Below are 15,905 nucleotides of genomic sequence, written 5' to 3'. Positions count from 1 at the left end.
ATTCCCATGTTTAGGACAGCAGAATCATTACATGTTTATCGTTATTAAATCCTATGCATTGTGATCTGTGGTCCATTCAGATTGGTGAACATTTAAAACTGATTGTGATGAAAAACAGATTAGGTATTCTGGATGGTTTTTGTGAATTCATGTTGATACGGGGAGTTAAATTATCAGAAAATGACGTCCATTTTCTCCTTTCGTGTCCACAGTTTATTAGTGTTAGGAACTTGTTTCAGCAAGTATAACAGCCATACTTATTTAAAGTACTTATGTTAATGACAGCTAAAAGTGAAAATGAAATACTTCTAAAGCAGCATGCCCAGTGCTGGTACAAAGCGTTTCAGGGAACGGCACAGTAAATTTTTATCAGAATATTGATGTTGACATGAATTTCCTTTCTTCAAGTTACTACCCTTTTAGGAACCATAGCCTCAGTAAATAAAGCTCTGAATCTGATTTTACCTCTCTTTCTCTCTCTCTCTCCCCTGTCTCTACTGAATCTTGTATCTTTAGCTATTAAACAGCAATAATTGATAATCAGATCTGTGATAAAAAGAAAACGAGTGTGTGCATGTGGAATGTGACATCCTAAATCAAAGTATTGTTGAATTGCATTGTTATAATCTTTTTATGTCTCGTGTCTATTTTTAGTATGCTATTTCATGCCTGTTTTATTCACATCCTTTAATTGATTTTGTATTGCTTATGTATGGCTGTGATGATGTGTGTATGATCTACTCTAAGTTACCTTTTAAAGGTTTCTGTTGTGTTGTGGTTATCTACTGTGATTATTTATTGTACGCATGGATTGCCATCTAAACATTTTATGTGTGCAGGTTGAATGACTGTGATTTATGTGTATTGTTTATGTGTTTTACACCACAAATGAATTTCTCTTGTTGAGGTGATAAAGTATTCCGCTATCTGTAATCTTTATCTGTCTTGATCAGTATCAAACATGTAAAATAGGAAAAAATCGATTGTGATAAGATTGACAATGCCTGTATACATCCCTTCAGCAGGGACAAAGACTTTTATTGGATGAACTATTCAAATTTGCATTCTTTTGTCTCTTGCACTGTTTCACTTTTCTTCTTGAAATAACATATTGTGCACAATATTCTGTCTGCAGACGCAAAGTTTTCGCTGTTTGGGTCCTCTTGCAACGGGTTTGGTTTCTACCGTAGTGACCTTGACATCTGCATGACCTTCAGAGGAAAAACAGTGGAGGTAAGGAGTGAAACCAAAGGAATATTGGAGAATTTTCACAATCTGTACTTAAAATGCCTGATTTTATTGACATTTTCTTGAGAGGCTGATGTTTACCAGTAGTTTAAGCGGTCAAAGATTTTTGCCTTTTCTAGACTGAACTCTCTAGACCTTTATGTGATTCAACGTTCTGATGGTGTTTGAATCAGTTGTAGACTTAGTTATCAGCCTCATAAGTAATGTGTAATGTGTGGCAGGTATTCAAGAGAGGAGGAGGAATTTTGTTTAATGTCCTGTCACACATATCGGTGATTGAAGACATTTTGTTAAAGTATTTATGAATACATCTGAGTATTATCGGTTAGAAGGGGTGGGAGATGTGGATGAATGGAGGGTTGGGAGAAACTGGGCAGATGAGGGTAAAAATGTGGGTGAAATTTGGAAGAAAAAACAAACAAACAAAAAAACCTCTAAATACAGTTACAGGAAATTACTTAAAGGACTTCGTAAAAGAGAAGTCGTTAAACTGACAAGCAAAACAACTGATAATGAATGCAAAAAGTCAAAAACATCAACGTTCAAGAGAGCATATGTGTTGATGTGCTCTGTGTGTGTTTGTGTGGACGTTTGTTGCGTGTGAGCATCTGTTTGTATATACATCTAAGTTTCAACTGTATTAGTGTTTTACTATCATTTTCAATTCATGTTTGTATTTTTTGTGTATTATCCTCCTTCCACCACCACCCCCCACCCCATCCCCAATATTCCTTGTGACAATGGTACCTATAGACACAACTTCTTGAAAACAATAACCCATAACAAAATGAGTTGAAATATCAAAGTGCACAACAATGACGCAGGTTCAGTGATGAAAGTTTCATACTTGAAATGCAGATGCATGTGTATGTGTATGTATATGTATACGTGTATGTATATCTGCATGTAAGTATGAAGTATATTTTGAGTGTGTATTTTGTGTAGCATGCCCTATTTTATGAACTATTTTGAGGGAATGTGCTGTTACATATGATGTCCCATGTTATGGAAATCATTGTATGTTTTGTGCGCTTTTTCCATCGGGTTGTTTAAAAACACATTAAGTAAGCAAGGTGTTAACGATTCTGTGCTGATGCCTAGTATAATGCTTATTACTTTTGTTAACATTGCACTGACATCAATATCTGATGAAAATAATTTCACCTTGACCTTGAAAACAAAGAATTAAAAGATATATATCTGGATCTTTAACGTGCGCATTTGACATTCTGCATTGGGAGTTCAGGCACTAGCACATATATTGACCTGGGAGATTGGAAAAATCTCCAGGTTGTTTGTTACCGAGATTCTATCCTTGGACCCTCAGATTGAAAAGTCCAGCACCTGAAGTTAAACCTTTCGGCTATTGCACCAGAAAAAAAAAAAAAAAAATGTGGGCCACATATTACAAGCTCTCCATATCATACATAGCCAGAGTATCATGTAATTCAAAATAATGGTGAGGCCTGAAGAAGAAGTCTGTGGCTTGATAAGTTGCTTGTTTTTATCTTATGCAGGTCGACTTTTACCGAGATTTTTTTTTTTTTTTTTTTTTTTTTTGTCCCCAGACTTTCTTGGGTTGACCACCGTTTTATTTCGTATATGAATTCATAATAACAATTCATAGTAGATGGAAGAGAAAGGGGAAAAAAACAAAAACAAAGAAAGAAAAAAATTTGAATACGGTGAACATTAACAATAACATTGTCATCATAAGTCATTATACTTATAACATATTGTTCTTTTTCTCTTTTTTTTTTTTTTTTTTTAAATCAGTTTGGTCAAGGTGGACACATTTTCATCATGTGTAACAGTGCAGTTTTATAACATATAATAAACATTATACCTAGCATTGGCATAGAGTTATGGACACTTTGCTTAGCTAACGTAATGTGAAAAGAACACAGCCCATACATTGTTTTCGGGAAAAAAACCCTCAAAAAAACAACATATGGAGTATCTTATGTATGAACACATTTCCTCTAGTTTTCTATACGTGACTATATAAAACACTCATTAGACACTCATGTGAAACATTATTACTGCAGACACATAAGTGCACATGAATACATACATGCATATATTATTTGCATACTCGCATACTTACACATTCACGCACATCTGTTCTTCAAGTATAAAAATATATCATTGAGCCTTCATTATTGTTGTGCATTTTGATCTTTCATCATATTTTTTTTTTTTTTTATAGTCTAAGACACCTCTTACAGTAATGGTGGTGATGATGATGACTTCCCAGGATGTTGATGTGGTGGACGTGATCGAGAAAGTGGCCAGGAAGCTGATGCAGAAGAGCCGTCAGTACTACAATGTGGTGTCCATCCCCACGGCCAAAGTACCCATCGTGAAGTTCGTGGAGGGCGAGACGAAACTGGAGGGGGACATCAGTCTCTACAACACGTTGGTCAGTGTGGCGTGTTGTTTTTGTGTTGTGGTCAGTGTTGTTGTTTTGTGTTGTGGTCAGTGTTGTTGTTTTGTGTTGTGGTCAGTGTTGTTGTTTTGTGTTGTGGTCAGTGTGATGTGTTGTTTTTGTTGTGGTCAGTGTGGCGTGTTGTTTTGTGTTGTGGTCAGTGTTGTTGTTTTGTGTTGTGGTCAGTGTTGTTTTTTTGTGTTGTGGTCAGTGTGGCGTGTTGTTTTGTGTTGTGGTCAGTGTTGTTGTTTTGTGTTGTGGTCAGTGTGGCGTGTTGTTTTGTGTTGTGGTCAGTGTTGTTTTTTTGTGTTGTGGTCAGTGTGGCGTGTTGTTTTGTGTTGTGGTCAGTGTTGTTTTTTTGTGTTGTGGTCAGTGTGGCGTGTTGTTTTGTGTTGTGGTCAGTGTGGCGTGTTGTTTTGTGTTGTGGTCAGTGTTGTTGTTTTGTGTTGTGGTTAGTGTTGTTGTTTTGTGTTGTGGTCAGTGTTGTTGTTTATGTTGTGGTCAGTGTTGTTGTTTTTGTTGTGGTCAGTGTTGTTGTTTTGTGTTGTGGTCAGTGTGTTGTTTTTGTTGTGGTCAGTGTTGTTGTTTATGTGTTGTGGTCAGTGTTGTTGTTTTGTGTTGTGGTTAGTGTTGTTGTTTTTGTGTTGTGGTTAGTGTGTTGTTTTTGTTGTGGTCAGTGTGTTGTTTTTGTGTTGTGGTTAGTGTGTTGTTTATGTTGTGGTCAGTGTTGTTTTGTGTTGTGGTCAGTGTTGTTGTTTTGTGTTGTGGTCAGTGTTGTTTTTTTGTGTTGTGGTCAGTGTTGTTGTTTTTGTTGTGGTCAGTGTGGCGTGTTGTTTTTGTTGTGGTCAGTGTTGTTGTTTTGTGTTGTGGTCAGTGTTGTTGTTTTTTGTTGTGGTCAGTGTTGTTGTTTTTGTTGTGGTCAGTGTTGTTGTTTTTGTTGTGGTCATTGTGTTGTTTTTGTTGTGGTCAGTGTTGTTTTGTGTTGTGGTCAGTGTGTTGTTTTTGTTGTGGTCAGTGTGTTGTTTTTGTTGTGGTCAGTGTGATGTGTTGTTTTTGTTGTGGTCAGTGTTGTTGTTTTTGTTGTGGTCAGTGTGTTGTTTTGTGTGATCATTATGTCGTATTGTGTGGTCAGTGTGTTGTTTTTGTGTGGTCAGTGTGTTGTTTTTGTGTGGTCAGTGTGTTTTTTTGTGGTCAGTGTGTTGTTTTGTGGTTAGTGTGTTGCTTCGTGGTCAGTGTGTCGCTTGGTCAGTGTGTCAGCCACTTTCACAGTGTCGTGTGTGTTGTCTCAGTGTGGGAAATGTAGGAGTGCGGATTTTGGTGCACATTGTGCATGTGGTGAATATGTGTTGGTGTGCTCAGGGCTTTGGCTAATTTGATTACTAAAAACTGACATGAAACATGTTTGAAAAATTGAAATGTTTGATATAGTGCATTATATATCAGAGCACTAATTTTATTCAAGTTTGGTTGATTCTAGATGATTGTTCCGTTATCATAGTAAAGAGAATTATTGAAAGCTATTGAAAAAAAACCACACCAGTATTTCAATGTTTGAGAGACTCGCTAGATTCGCATTCTTTGCCACCTGCCACACCATAGGCAAGGAGAAATGAGTGCATCAGCAGATGATTTTGCAAACATTGTGGAACCATCATTTTTGCAGGCGCAGTGCAACACAAGGCTGCTGTGGTGTTACAGTGAGATCGACAGGCGAGTCAAGATGCTGGGATATGCTGTCAAAGTCTTTGCCAAGGTAATGGGGGTGTGGAGTGGTGGGAAGACCTTACTGTCGTGTTGTTGTGGAGTTTTGTGTTTGATATTACAGGAAATGGATGTTGTGTTCACTTGTCATGGACATACATGGAGGAGGACCCTTTGCAGAGATCCTAACAGGTGATTGACGGCACGACGGGCGCAATAGCCGAGTGGTTAAAGCGTTGGACTGTCAGTCTGAGGGTCCCGGGTTCGAATCATGGTGACGGCGCCTGGTGGGTAAAGGGTGGAGATTTTTACGATCTCCCAGGTCAACATATGTGCAGACCTGCTAGTGCCTGAACCCCCTTCGTGTGTATATGCAAGCAGAAGATCAAATACGCACGTTAAAGATCCTGTGATCCATGTCAGCGTTCGGTGGGTTATGGAAACAAGAACATACCCAGCATGCACACCCCCGAAAACGGAGTATGGCTGCCTACATGGTGGGGTAAAAACGGTCATACACGTAAAAGCCCACTCGTGTGCATACGAGTGAACGCAGAAGAAGAAGGTGGAGAAGATTGACAGCACTTCATGGTGATATCCAACCTGCGTTCTGTCTGTCTGACAACCTGTCTGCCAGTCTGTTTATATGTTCTTATGGGTGTGGGGGTTCCCCACCCCATCCTTTTGCTTTCTCTCTTTTCTTTATTTCTTTATTTTATTATTTTTTTTTAATTTTGTGTTTGCTTCTCATTTGAACTAATGCTTAGCAGAACCAAGCTGAATCCAGGTGTGGAGCAATTTATTTTTGTATGATTTCCATTGCTTTTTTTTAGTTTATTAGTATAGTATAGTAGTATAGTATAGTATTTCAGCTTAAACTTATTGCTTTTGATGATGTTGATTTGAGTTGAATAAGACTTTCATGAATTCTTTTTTTTTTTTTTTTCATTTATTAAAACAAATGAATGTGATGTGCTGTAGTAGCCAGTGTGGTACTGATGAGTTTACTCTGTGATGTGTGTGTGTGTGCAGCTCTGTGGCATTGGGGATGCGTCCCGAGGAAGTCTGTCATCCTACGGGTACATCCTGATGATGATACACTACCTTCAGCAGTGTCGGCCCCCTGTCATCCCTGTTCTGCAGGAGGTCAGTTGTTAGCCTGGAGTGTGTTGGGTTTTTTTTTGTTGTGAATATATATATATATAGATGGGAGGGTGATGTGGGGTGGCTTTGTATGGGTTGGTGAGTGAATTTTGAAATTGTGCTTGTGTGATTGCGTAAGTGGTTGGTGTTTTATACAAGAAGTTGGACTGGATAAAATTAATTCCTTGGTGAAACCGTTAAATAGTTCACCTTTTTTTTTTTTTTTGTTTTCCAGTAACTGGCAATTTTTTTTTCTTTTTGCTGGCAATATCTCTTTAGATGGTATAATTATGGTCTACCAGCTTTCTCATCAGTTAATTTTGTGCTTTATGTCTGAGCACATTAGAAGCTGTAAACTTGATGCTGCACTGTGCTTCATGTATGTGGAGTGATGGCCTGGAGGTAACGCGTCCGTCTAGGAGGCGAGGTAATCTGAGTGCGCTGGTTCGAATCACGGCTCAGCCACCGACATTTTCTCCCCCTCCACTAGACCTTGAGTTGTGGTCTGGACGCTAGTCATTCGGATGAGACGATAAACCAAGGTCCCGTGTGCAGCATGCACTTAGCGCATGCAAAAGAACCCACGGCAACAAAAGGGTTGTTCCTGGTAAAATTCTGTAGAAAAATCCACTTTGATAGGAAAAACAAATAAAACTGTATGCAGGAAAAAATACAAAAAAAAATGGGTGGTGCTGGGGAGAGTAGCCCGAATTTCAAACAGAGAAATCTGTTGTGATAAAAAAACAAAACAAACACAATAAAATACAAATACAAATGTGCAGTGTGTACCTTGTACTTCATGAGTTCCAGTTACCATTTCGTAGCCTGGGAAATGATTTAGCTCTTACAGCCAGTTGTTTCCCTTGTACTGAGTTTGGATATTTCTGTACTGCAGTGGGCATGTTCAGTTTTGCTTTCCCAGTCTCTTTTGAACATTCTCACTTGGTAATCTTAGCATGTTGGCTTAAGCCTCTACATTGTTCTCCAGCGTTTTCAAGGGGATTGAGCATTTTGTTTTTGAGATCAGAGATGCCAACTTTTACAGTTTTGCCATATTTTGTTACGGTTGATCACAGTTTGTTTCAACGTTACGGCAATGTCAAATTTGTTCTGGAGAGTTCATTTTCGACCACATAGCATGGTCATATATGCTTTCCTGTCGTATTATTACCCACACGCTCCAGACCTACCGATCACAAGGCCAGGGCAGTCACTACTAACCTTGGTCTCATGTGATGATGCTCAGCTAATCGTGTGGGTGTTTACATTGAAACAGCATTGAGTGGGCCAGTGAGCTTAATTGTAGCGTTAGACTGTGTTGGATTTAGGCCCAAGTGTTTGTATGCCTTGTAGATGAGCAGAGGAAGTGGAGGAGGCGGCGGGTTGGCGTTGTTGAGAAGGCCAGGAGTAGAGGGCCCAGAGTGTCAGCGAATCGATTGCGATCGCGCCTTAATTTTAGCGCGATCGCCCAATCGAGCTATATAATTATGTGACCTGGTTGGAGACATAATTGGACAAAAAACAAGAACGCCAGAGAATCAACAGACAGACAGAAAATATGAAAAAAAAACTTAACCGTATGAAGAGCACAGGAACAGGAATCATGATGGCTGCCGGAAAAAGAGGGCGCTAGTCAAGGGGGCAAAGGGGAGGTTACTTACTTCCAGGAGGTTATCGGCCATAGCTACTTTCATTTTCTCTGCATAGGCGGATAGTAGTTTGCAGAGGACAGGAATGTCAGACCCCTGCCGGAGTCTGCACTAGTGGGTCACGGTAAGTATGTTACTTAAACGTAATTTTAGATAGAAAATTTCCTTTTGCTGATGTGGCTCAAGAGTCTGAGCGTTCTACAATAATTCAAAATTTTCCGATTGTTCCTACAAACACATGACAGGGGTTGGCATCTCTGTGAGATATGGCTTTGACAGTGCTCTCAGCTGTTGTAGGACTGGTCCACAGAAAGTGCAGTGCAGCTGCACTGATGGAGTACAGACAAACTGTGATGGTGTGACTGACTGTTGCAGCTGCACCCCAAGGGGAAGCGTCCGGAGCAGATAGTGGAGGGCTGCAACACCTGGTTCTTTGACGATCTGCGCCGTCTGGTAAACATTCTTGGGATTATTTTCTTAAAAAAAACCCAAAAACATTGAAAAGAAAATAATTGTAACGTTCTGTTCATATTGGAACATTCAAAGTGTAGACACGAACTAGATATGTTCAATGAGGCAAAGACATTCTGTATAGGTGTAAAAAAAATAATTTTTTTTTTCATATGTCTGATGTTGCATTCTCACAACCTTTTGCACGCATGACACTCCCATTTCAAAGATGTGTCCTCTTTTTCCATGTACAGCATCAGTCCACAATGAAAAGTTAAAAACGAATAAATGAATAAACAGTTTTTGTTATTAACTGTTTTACTTGAGAGTAGACGCTACATCTTGTTGCTTTTTTAATGTCTTCGGCTTAGATCACAACTTTTAACTTTGATCATGTGTGGGTTTTATGTGATACATTTCTTACCTTTTGTTTAGTTGTCATTTCAGACTTTTCATCTGGTTTCGTTGTGCTGTATTGTGTATATTTTATGCATAATTCTTTTTACGACATTGTTGCTGTTATATATCCTCAACTTTGATCATCTTACCATGTCTTACTTGTACTGTGCTCATTTCTGTATGTCTTAGTGTAATGTGCTTTGAGCTCTCTGGTTGTTAGGGGTAAAGCGCAATATAAATGAGATTTATTGTTATCATTGTTGGTAGTGGTAGTAGTGATAGTATTAGCAGCAGTACTGTTATTATTTACAGCATTGGTGAACTCTCATTGTTACGTCAGCATTTTCACTGTCTTTGTTTTGCTCAGTTCATGGAAAGACAATGCAGTAGTACTGTGCTTGTGCTAGGACGAAGGTGGCAGAATGGGAGAGACTCTCATCTTCCAACACAGAGTCCGTGAGGGTCTGGGTTCGAATCCTGTTCTCGTCCTTTCTCCCAAGTGTGACTGGAAAATTGAACAGGGCGTCTGGTCATTCGGATGAGACGATAAACTGAGGTCCGGTGTGCAGCACACACTGGGTGCACTGAAAAAGAACCCATGGCAACGAGAATGTTGTCCTTGAGCAAAATTCTGAAGAAGAAATCCATTGTAATAGGTACACAAATATATATATCTATGCATTCACGCAAGGCCTGACTAAGCGCGTTGGGTTCTGCTGCTGGTCAGGCATCTGCCTGGCAGATGTGGTGTAGTGTATTTGGATTTTTTTCCGAACGCACTGACGCCTCCTTGAGAAACTGAAAGTGAAGCTGTGCTGCGTGCAGCCCCAGGTGTGGCGTGACTGTGGGCGCAACAGTCAGAGCCTGGCGGAGCTGTGGCTGGGCTTCCTGCGCTACTACCTGGAGACCTTCGACTGGAAGACCATGGTGGTCACCGTCCGGCAGAGCGCCCCCCTCTCCAAGTTCGAGAAGATGTGGAATGGCAACAACATTGCAGTGGAAGGTGACTTCTTCTTCTGTGTTAAATAGTCCAGTTGGTTGTTTATTGTTGGTCCCCCACATGAGTCTCTTTTCAAATAATAATCTACGGAAGTAGTGCATACAATATTTGATTATTGATAATTTTTTTTGGTCCTAATCCTGCTTCCCCCCGTCCCGTCTCACACACACACCCTTCCACTATTATGTTTTTTCTTTCTCCAGTCACTGACACTCACCCTCTTCATTGTAGATTTTGTACTATATCTTCTCCACATTCTGTTCTCTCTCTCTCTGTCCGTCTGTGTGTCTGTCTCTTCCTTTCTTAGTCCCTTCCTTGCCCCCCCTCCCCCTCCCCACCCCTCCCCGCGATTTCTAATTAATAATAACAATTATTATTATGATAAAAATGATAATAATCCAAATGATGATAATAATATCATTTATTTTCAGTCTAATATCATCATCTTAGATGAACAGACTATAAATAAATAAACGAACTTTCATCTTCGTTTGTGGGCTGCAACTCCCACTTTCACTCATATGTACACAAGTGGGCTTTTACGTGTATGACAGTTTTTTTTTATCCCCGCCATGTAGGCAGCTATACTTTGTTTTCAGGGGTGTGCTTGCTGGGTGTGTTCTTGTTTCCATAACCCACCGAATGCTGACATGGATTACAGGATCTTTAATGTGTGTATTTGAATCTTCTGCTTGCGTATACACACATGGGGTTCAGGTCTGCATATATATATATTGGAAAAAAATCACCACCAGACGCCATTACGGAGAATCAGGGACCCTCAGATTGAAAGTCCAACGTTTTAACCACTTGGCTGTTGTGCCCATCAGAATGTGAGGAATGGAGAGGGAGAAAGGTGGGTGGTGTGGGGGAAAATAGGAGGAGAAGATGTGGAACAGCAACAACATCACTGTGGACGGTGAAATGATGGAGAGGGGGGGAAGTTGGGGGGGGAGGGAGATGATGGAACGTGTATGGGTGGGGAGGGGTATGGGATGTGTAAGCAAAGAGAGAAGTGAGGGGAAAATGTGGAAACATGTCTCAGCATTGTGCGCCTCTAGTTATTTTATTGGGTTTATTTTATTTTTAAGAAAATGGGTTTTTTTTAAGAATTGTTCTGGCTTCCTGTTGAGCAGAGAATTAAATACAAGGTATGTCTCTGCTTTCAAGTAATTTATTGTACTGCATGCTCCTCAGTGTATTTCTAGATCTTTTGAGCAAAGATGTCCCTACAAGGTCTCACCGCTCTTCTGATGATGATAGAATTTTCTGCGTTCCCAAATTTAACAGAGAGAAACATGGTGGGAAGAGCTTTCAGTTCTTCGATTGTATAAACCTGGAGTTCCCTGTCTTTTGCCCAGTTGTGGTTCTGGGTGCCAGCAAAATAAAATGAAATAAAATCTCCCTGTGTTTCAACGGTGTGCCAAGGAAAGTCTTTCTGCCAGGCTTCATTGTACACTGGCTGGTGCTTTGATTCATACTCCTGCTGTTTTTGACTCACTTGTGTAAACAAAGTGAGTCTATGTGTTCGGTTGTCTGTGTGTGTGTGTGTGAGTGTGTGTGTGTGTCTGTGTGTCCATGGTAAACTTTAACATTGACATTTTCTCTGCAAATACTTTGTCAGTTGACACCAAATTAGGCATAAAAATAGGAAAAATTCAGTTCTTTCCAGTCATCTTGTTTAAAACAATATTGCACCTCTGGGATGGGCACAGAAAAATAAAAAATGAAGCCTAATTATATGCAAACTGCATTTACTGTTATATTTATATTTTTTGTATTCTCTAAACTTGGCACTTTGATCTGATATTCTGACACAACAACAAGAGCAGTCATTATTATCATTTTTTGTTTCAACAGGAACTTCTTTTGCTAAGCATGGAATTTTTATTTATTTTGCAAACGTTTTGGTGCAGAGAGTAAAAAAGGGAAATTACTCTGTAATTAATGTTAGGGGACTTAATTTGCCACAAGTGAGTCTTGAAAGCCTTGCCTCTTTTGTTATTTTGTCATCCTCAGCTTTCGTCTCTGTTTCGGGAGCCTTTCTTTTAACATTGAAGATTGGAAACATTGTTGGTCGCTAATGCGCCATTGAACATCAACATGATTGCATATGCGTAAAGATGCTGCTCTATGAAGCGAGCTGCAGCGGACGACACTTTTACATTTTGATCGACCGCGTTCAAGCTTGCTTTCTTGGTGTGTCTTTCAATTAATTTTCTTTCACCTCTATCAGTTTTTGAGTGCGAACTGGGCACTCTCGACAGGAAATTTGTGTGCCCGAGCCAACTTTTCGTAACATTTGCACCTGGGCACCTGTTAAATTTGAGTCCTGTTTTCCGTGCGTGTGCATGTATGCGTGCATGCAGTCATACATGCATGTGCTCTGTATCTGACTGGCATGTTGTAGAGTCTGACTGACATGTCGTAAAGTGATTTGAGAGGTTTGAAAGCGGTATATAAATGTACTGTAATTATTAAGGGCTAGGACGGAAGGTTGTTTCCTTCGGAATGATATGGTGAACCCATCACAAAACTAGGCAACAGTCAGATTGCATGAAGGCAATTCTGTGGGAATCCACAGAGAAGGCTGCGGTTTGCGGAGGTGGGGGCAGAATGGTTAATATGCTTATCTGCCAAAACAGTGTCTGTGAGGGTCTGGGTTCAAATCCCCCGTCTTACCTTTTCTCCCAAGTTTGAGTGGAAAGTCAGTTTGATTGTCTTGTCATTTGGATGAGATGATAAACCAGAGTCACATGTGCGGCATAGATTGGTAGATAGATAGATAGACAAACAGACAGATAGATAGATAGATAGATAGATATTGTTGTCTTTGTTTCAGACCCATTTGATCTGAGTCACAACCTGGGAGGTGGACTGTCAAGGAAGAGTGAGTTTTTCAACGTTTTTGCTGTACCTTTTGCTCTTTCCTTTCTGCCCCAGAGAGGTGTGTGAATGTGCATGTGTGAATGTGCATGTGTCTGCATGTGCATTCTCTCTCTCTCTCTTTCTCTCTCTCTCCTCCTCCTCCTTTTCCTCTTCTTGCACATCACAAATGCACTTTTTCTCTCTGACCCACTTGCTCATATTCACACACACACTCATTCACTCTCTCTCTGTCACCCTATCACCTCTCTCTCTTTCTCTTACCTTGTCATGCAGGCACTCTTTCACCCTCTCATGCATAAACACACACACACACACACACACACAAACACACACACACACACACACACACACACACAAGCACTCACACACACACACACACACACACACACACACACACACACACAAGCACTCATCCCACTCCATTTTTTGTCATTCTCTCTCTCTCTCTCTCTTTGTTTGCTGTCATGACTTGCCATAGAACAAAGCATGTCCTGGAATTATTTGTTTTATCTATTTGTTTATTTATTTGATAATTTATTTATTCATTCAAACAAGAAATGTGCCAAAGTTTATACCCGGTACCTATGCTGACTCTTTTTTATCATGTTGCAGTGAACAACTACATTTACAAGACCTTTGTGAATGGACGTCAGCATTTTGGGACACCCATTCACCACAGAAAGGACCTGACATCGCGTTACCGGAACGCATCCGTGAGCAAAACATTAGTCACTAGTGATGGTTAACTCTGTCGTTTTGTCGTGTTTGTTTTTGCTGCCCCAACCTCTGCATGGTTTCAGTGGGCATTACTCCAACGCTGCTCATTCTGAGTCCCCCTTACACAGCCACACTCAGGTTTGTTGCAGTCGGCAGTCCACAGTGTTTGGTAGCCTGCTTCATCCATTCAGTCCCTTCAGCGCATACAAAACTCTGCTGCCCGATCTGAGCACATCACTCCTCTTTTGCAACATCTCCACTGGCTTCCTGTCTCACACTGAATAAAGTACAAGATCAGCACTATATGCTACAAATGTATTCACAAATCAGCCCTTTCCTATCTCTGTGGCTGCCTTCACCTCTACACTCCATCTCGCTCACTACGATCAGCTTCGGATCCACTCTATTTACTTATACCCAGATTCAAACACTCGACTGTTGGCCACCGTTCTTTCTCTGTCTCTGGACCTTGCAAGTGGAATGAGCTTCCTCTTTCACTTCGTCAAGTCTCCACACTCAACTCTTTCAAGTCTGGCCTTAAAACCCACCTCTTCCCAAAATAGCCTCCCTTCCCTGCCTCTTCCTTGTCTTCAGTTTCTCCAGTTTTAGAGTTATGCGTGCGTGAGAATGACTGGTGCGAAAGCGCTTTGATTTGTCTCTGCACAAGATTCAGCACTATATAAATACCATTATTATTATTATTAGCCAGGATGCCATGCACTGAAGCAACAGAAGAGAGACTGCACTGCTGCTGAGTCACTCTGGCAGTGTTCAGTGGTGCCTGTTTGTGATTTAATTTATTTAGGACACCACCTTCAAAGCCCCCTACTGAGAACAATAATCATTCAGTCATAGAGAGTGTGAGTGTCCCCCCCACCCCTCCCCCTCCCCCCTCTATCCCTCCCTCCCATAGTTGAGGCCATCATCACGTCCCCCCAATGACAGCCCCCCGTGACACTGAACACCTTAACAGGACTCATCCCAAGCGCACAAGTGGAGGGGCGTATACAGCTGAGGTCCAAATTGTTTTGGTTTTCACTTAACCCCTTGATTGCTGAGCCTTGACAAAGTGAGAGCAGTGTGACCTGAATTTGAAGAACAGCAATTAGGCTGTGTGTACTTGTGAGTGGTGTAATCATTTTTTTTTCTGGAAAAAAAAGCAATATGTTAGGAAGAGAAAGAAGTTGAATGAACAATGATGACCTGCATCCTGACCTTTTTAAGGTCTGTGTTATCATCACTGAGTGAGGCAACAGCCCATCACTGATCAGCAGCAGTCCATGAAAACATGATGTATTTTTTGTTGTTACATAAAAAAAAAGAACTCAGAGTCATGTGATTCATTGGCTGTAGGCAGAATGTTGGACATGTGATGTCCCTGTGACTGTTTATACATATGAACACTGGGAGTGTGACCAGTTTACCACAACAATGAAGCAATGATCATAGGAACTAAACAAAAACTCTCTTCCATCACAACTGACACAATCAAACTTGGCAGTACATCCATCCCGTTTTTCCAGTTCAGTCCGGAACCTCGGCGTTGTCCTTGACAACACTCTGTCCATGCAAAAATTTATCAGTCAAACATGTCAATCCTGCCACTGTCAATTGCGGCGCATCAGTTCCATCCGGAAATATCTGTCCATTGACGCAACATCTAGACTTGTCATTTCTCTTATTCTCTCTCGCCTTGACTACTGTAACTCTCTATTGCCTGGTTTGCCTGCATCATCCATTCAGTCCCTTCAGCACATACAAAACTCTGCTGCCCGACTCGTCCTCAGAAAGAAAAGATCTGAGCACATCACTCCTCTTTTGCAACATCTCCACTGGCTCCCTGTCTCACAGAGAATAAAGAACAAAATCAGCACTCTATGTTATAAATGTATTCACAAATCAGGCCTTTTCCTATCTCTGTGGCTGCCTTCACCTCTACACTCCATCTCGCTCACTACGATCAGCTTCGAATCCACTCTGTTTATGCATACCCAAATTCAAGCTCTCGACTGTTGGCCCGCCATTCTTTCTCTGTCCTTGGGCCTTGCAACTGGAATGAACTTCCTCTTTCGCTTCGTCAAGTCTGCACACTCAGCTCTTTCAAGTCTGGCCTTAAAACCCACCTCTTCCCAAAATAGCCTCCCATCCCTGCCTCCTCCTTGTCTTCAATTTCTCCAGTTTTAGAGTTATGCATGCATGTGAATGACTGATGCGAAAGCGCTTTGATTTGTCTCTGCACAAGATTCAGCGCTATATAAATACCATTATTGTTATTATTATT

General features: G+C 40.8%; 1 protein-coding gene across 1 annotated transcript in view; it reads left to right on the top strand.

Moving 5' to 3' along the window:
• LOC143280546 (uncharacterized) overlaps positions 1–15,905 on the top strand; it is a 60,077-nt gene that overhangs the window by 24,707 nt on the left and 19,465 nt on the right. Inside the window, exons 15-22 of the mRNA XM_076585236.1 lie at positions 1,136–1,233; positions 3,506–3,670; positions 5,340–5,429; positions 6,410–6,523; positions 8,545–8,622; positions 9,844–10,021; positions 12,861–12,908; positions 13,520–13,620. Of these exons, the coding sequence (XP_076441351.1) occupies positions 1,136–1,233; positions 3,506–3,670; positions 5,340–5,429; positions 6,410–6,523; positions 8,545–8,622; positions 9,844–10,021; positions 12,861–12,908; positions 13,520–13,620 (872 nt within the window). The remainder of the gene's footprint in view (positions 1–1,135; positions 1,234–3,505; positions 3,671–5,339; positions 5,430–6,409; positions 6,524–8,544; positions 8,623–9,843; positions 10,022–12,860; positions 12,909–13,519; positions 13,621–15,905) is intronic.

The sequence above is a fragment of the Babylonia areolata genome, chromosome 3, assembly GCF_041734735.1.
Source record: "Babylonia areolata isolate BAREFJ2019XMU chromosome 3, ASM4173473v1, whole genome shotgun sequence".
Lineage (NCBI taxonomy): Eukaryota > Metazoa > Mollusca > Gastropoda > Neogastropoda > Buccinidae > Babylonia > Babylonia areolata.
Note: the sequence above shows the minus strand (reverse complement) of the source record. Positions and strands in the feature narration are given on the sequence as shown.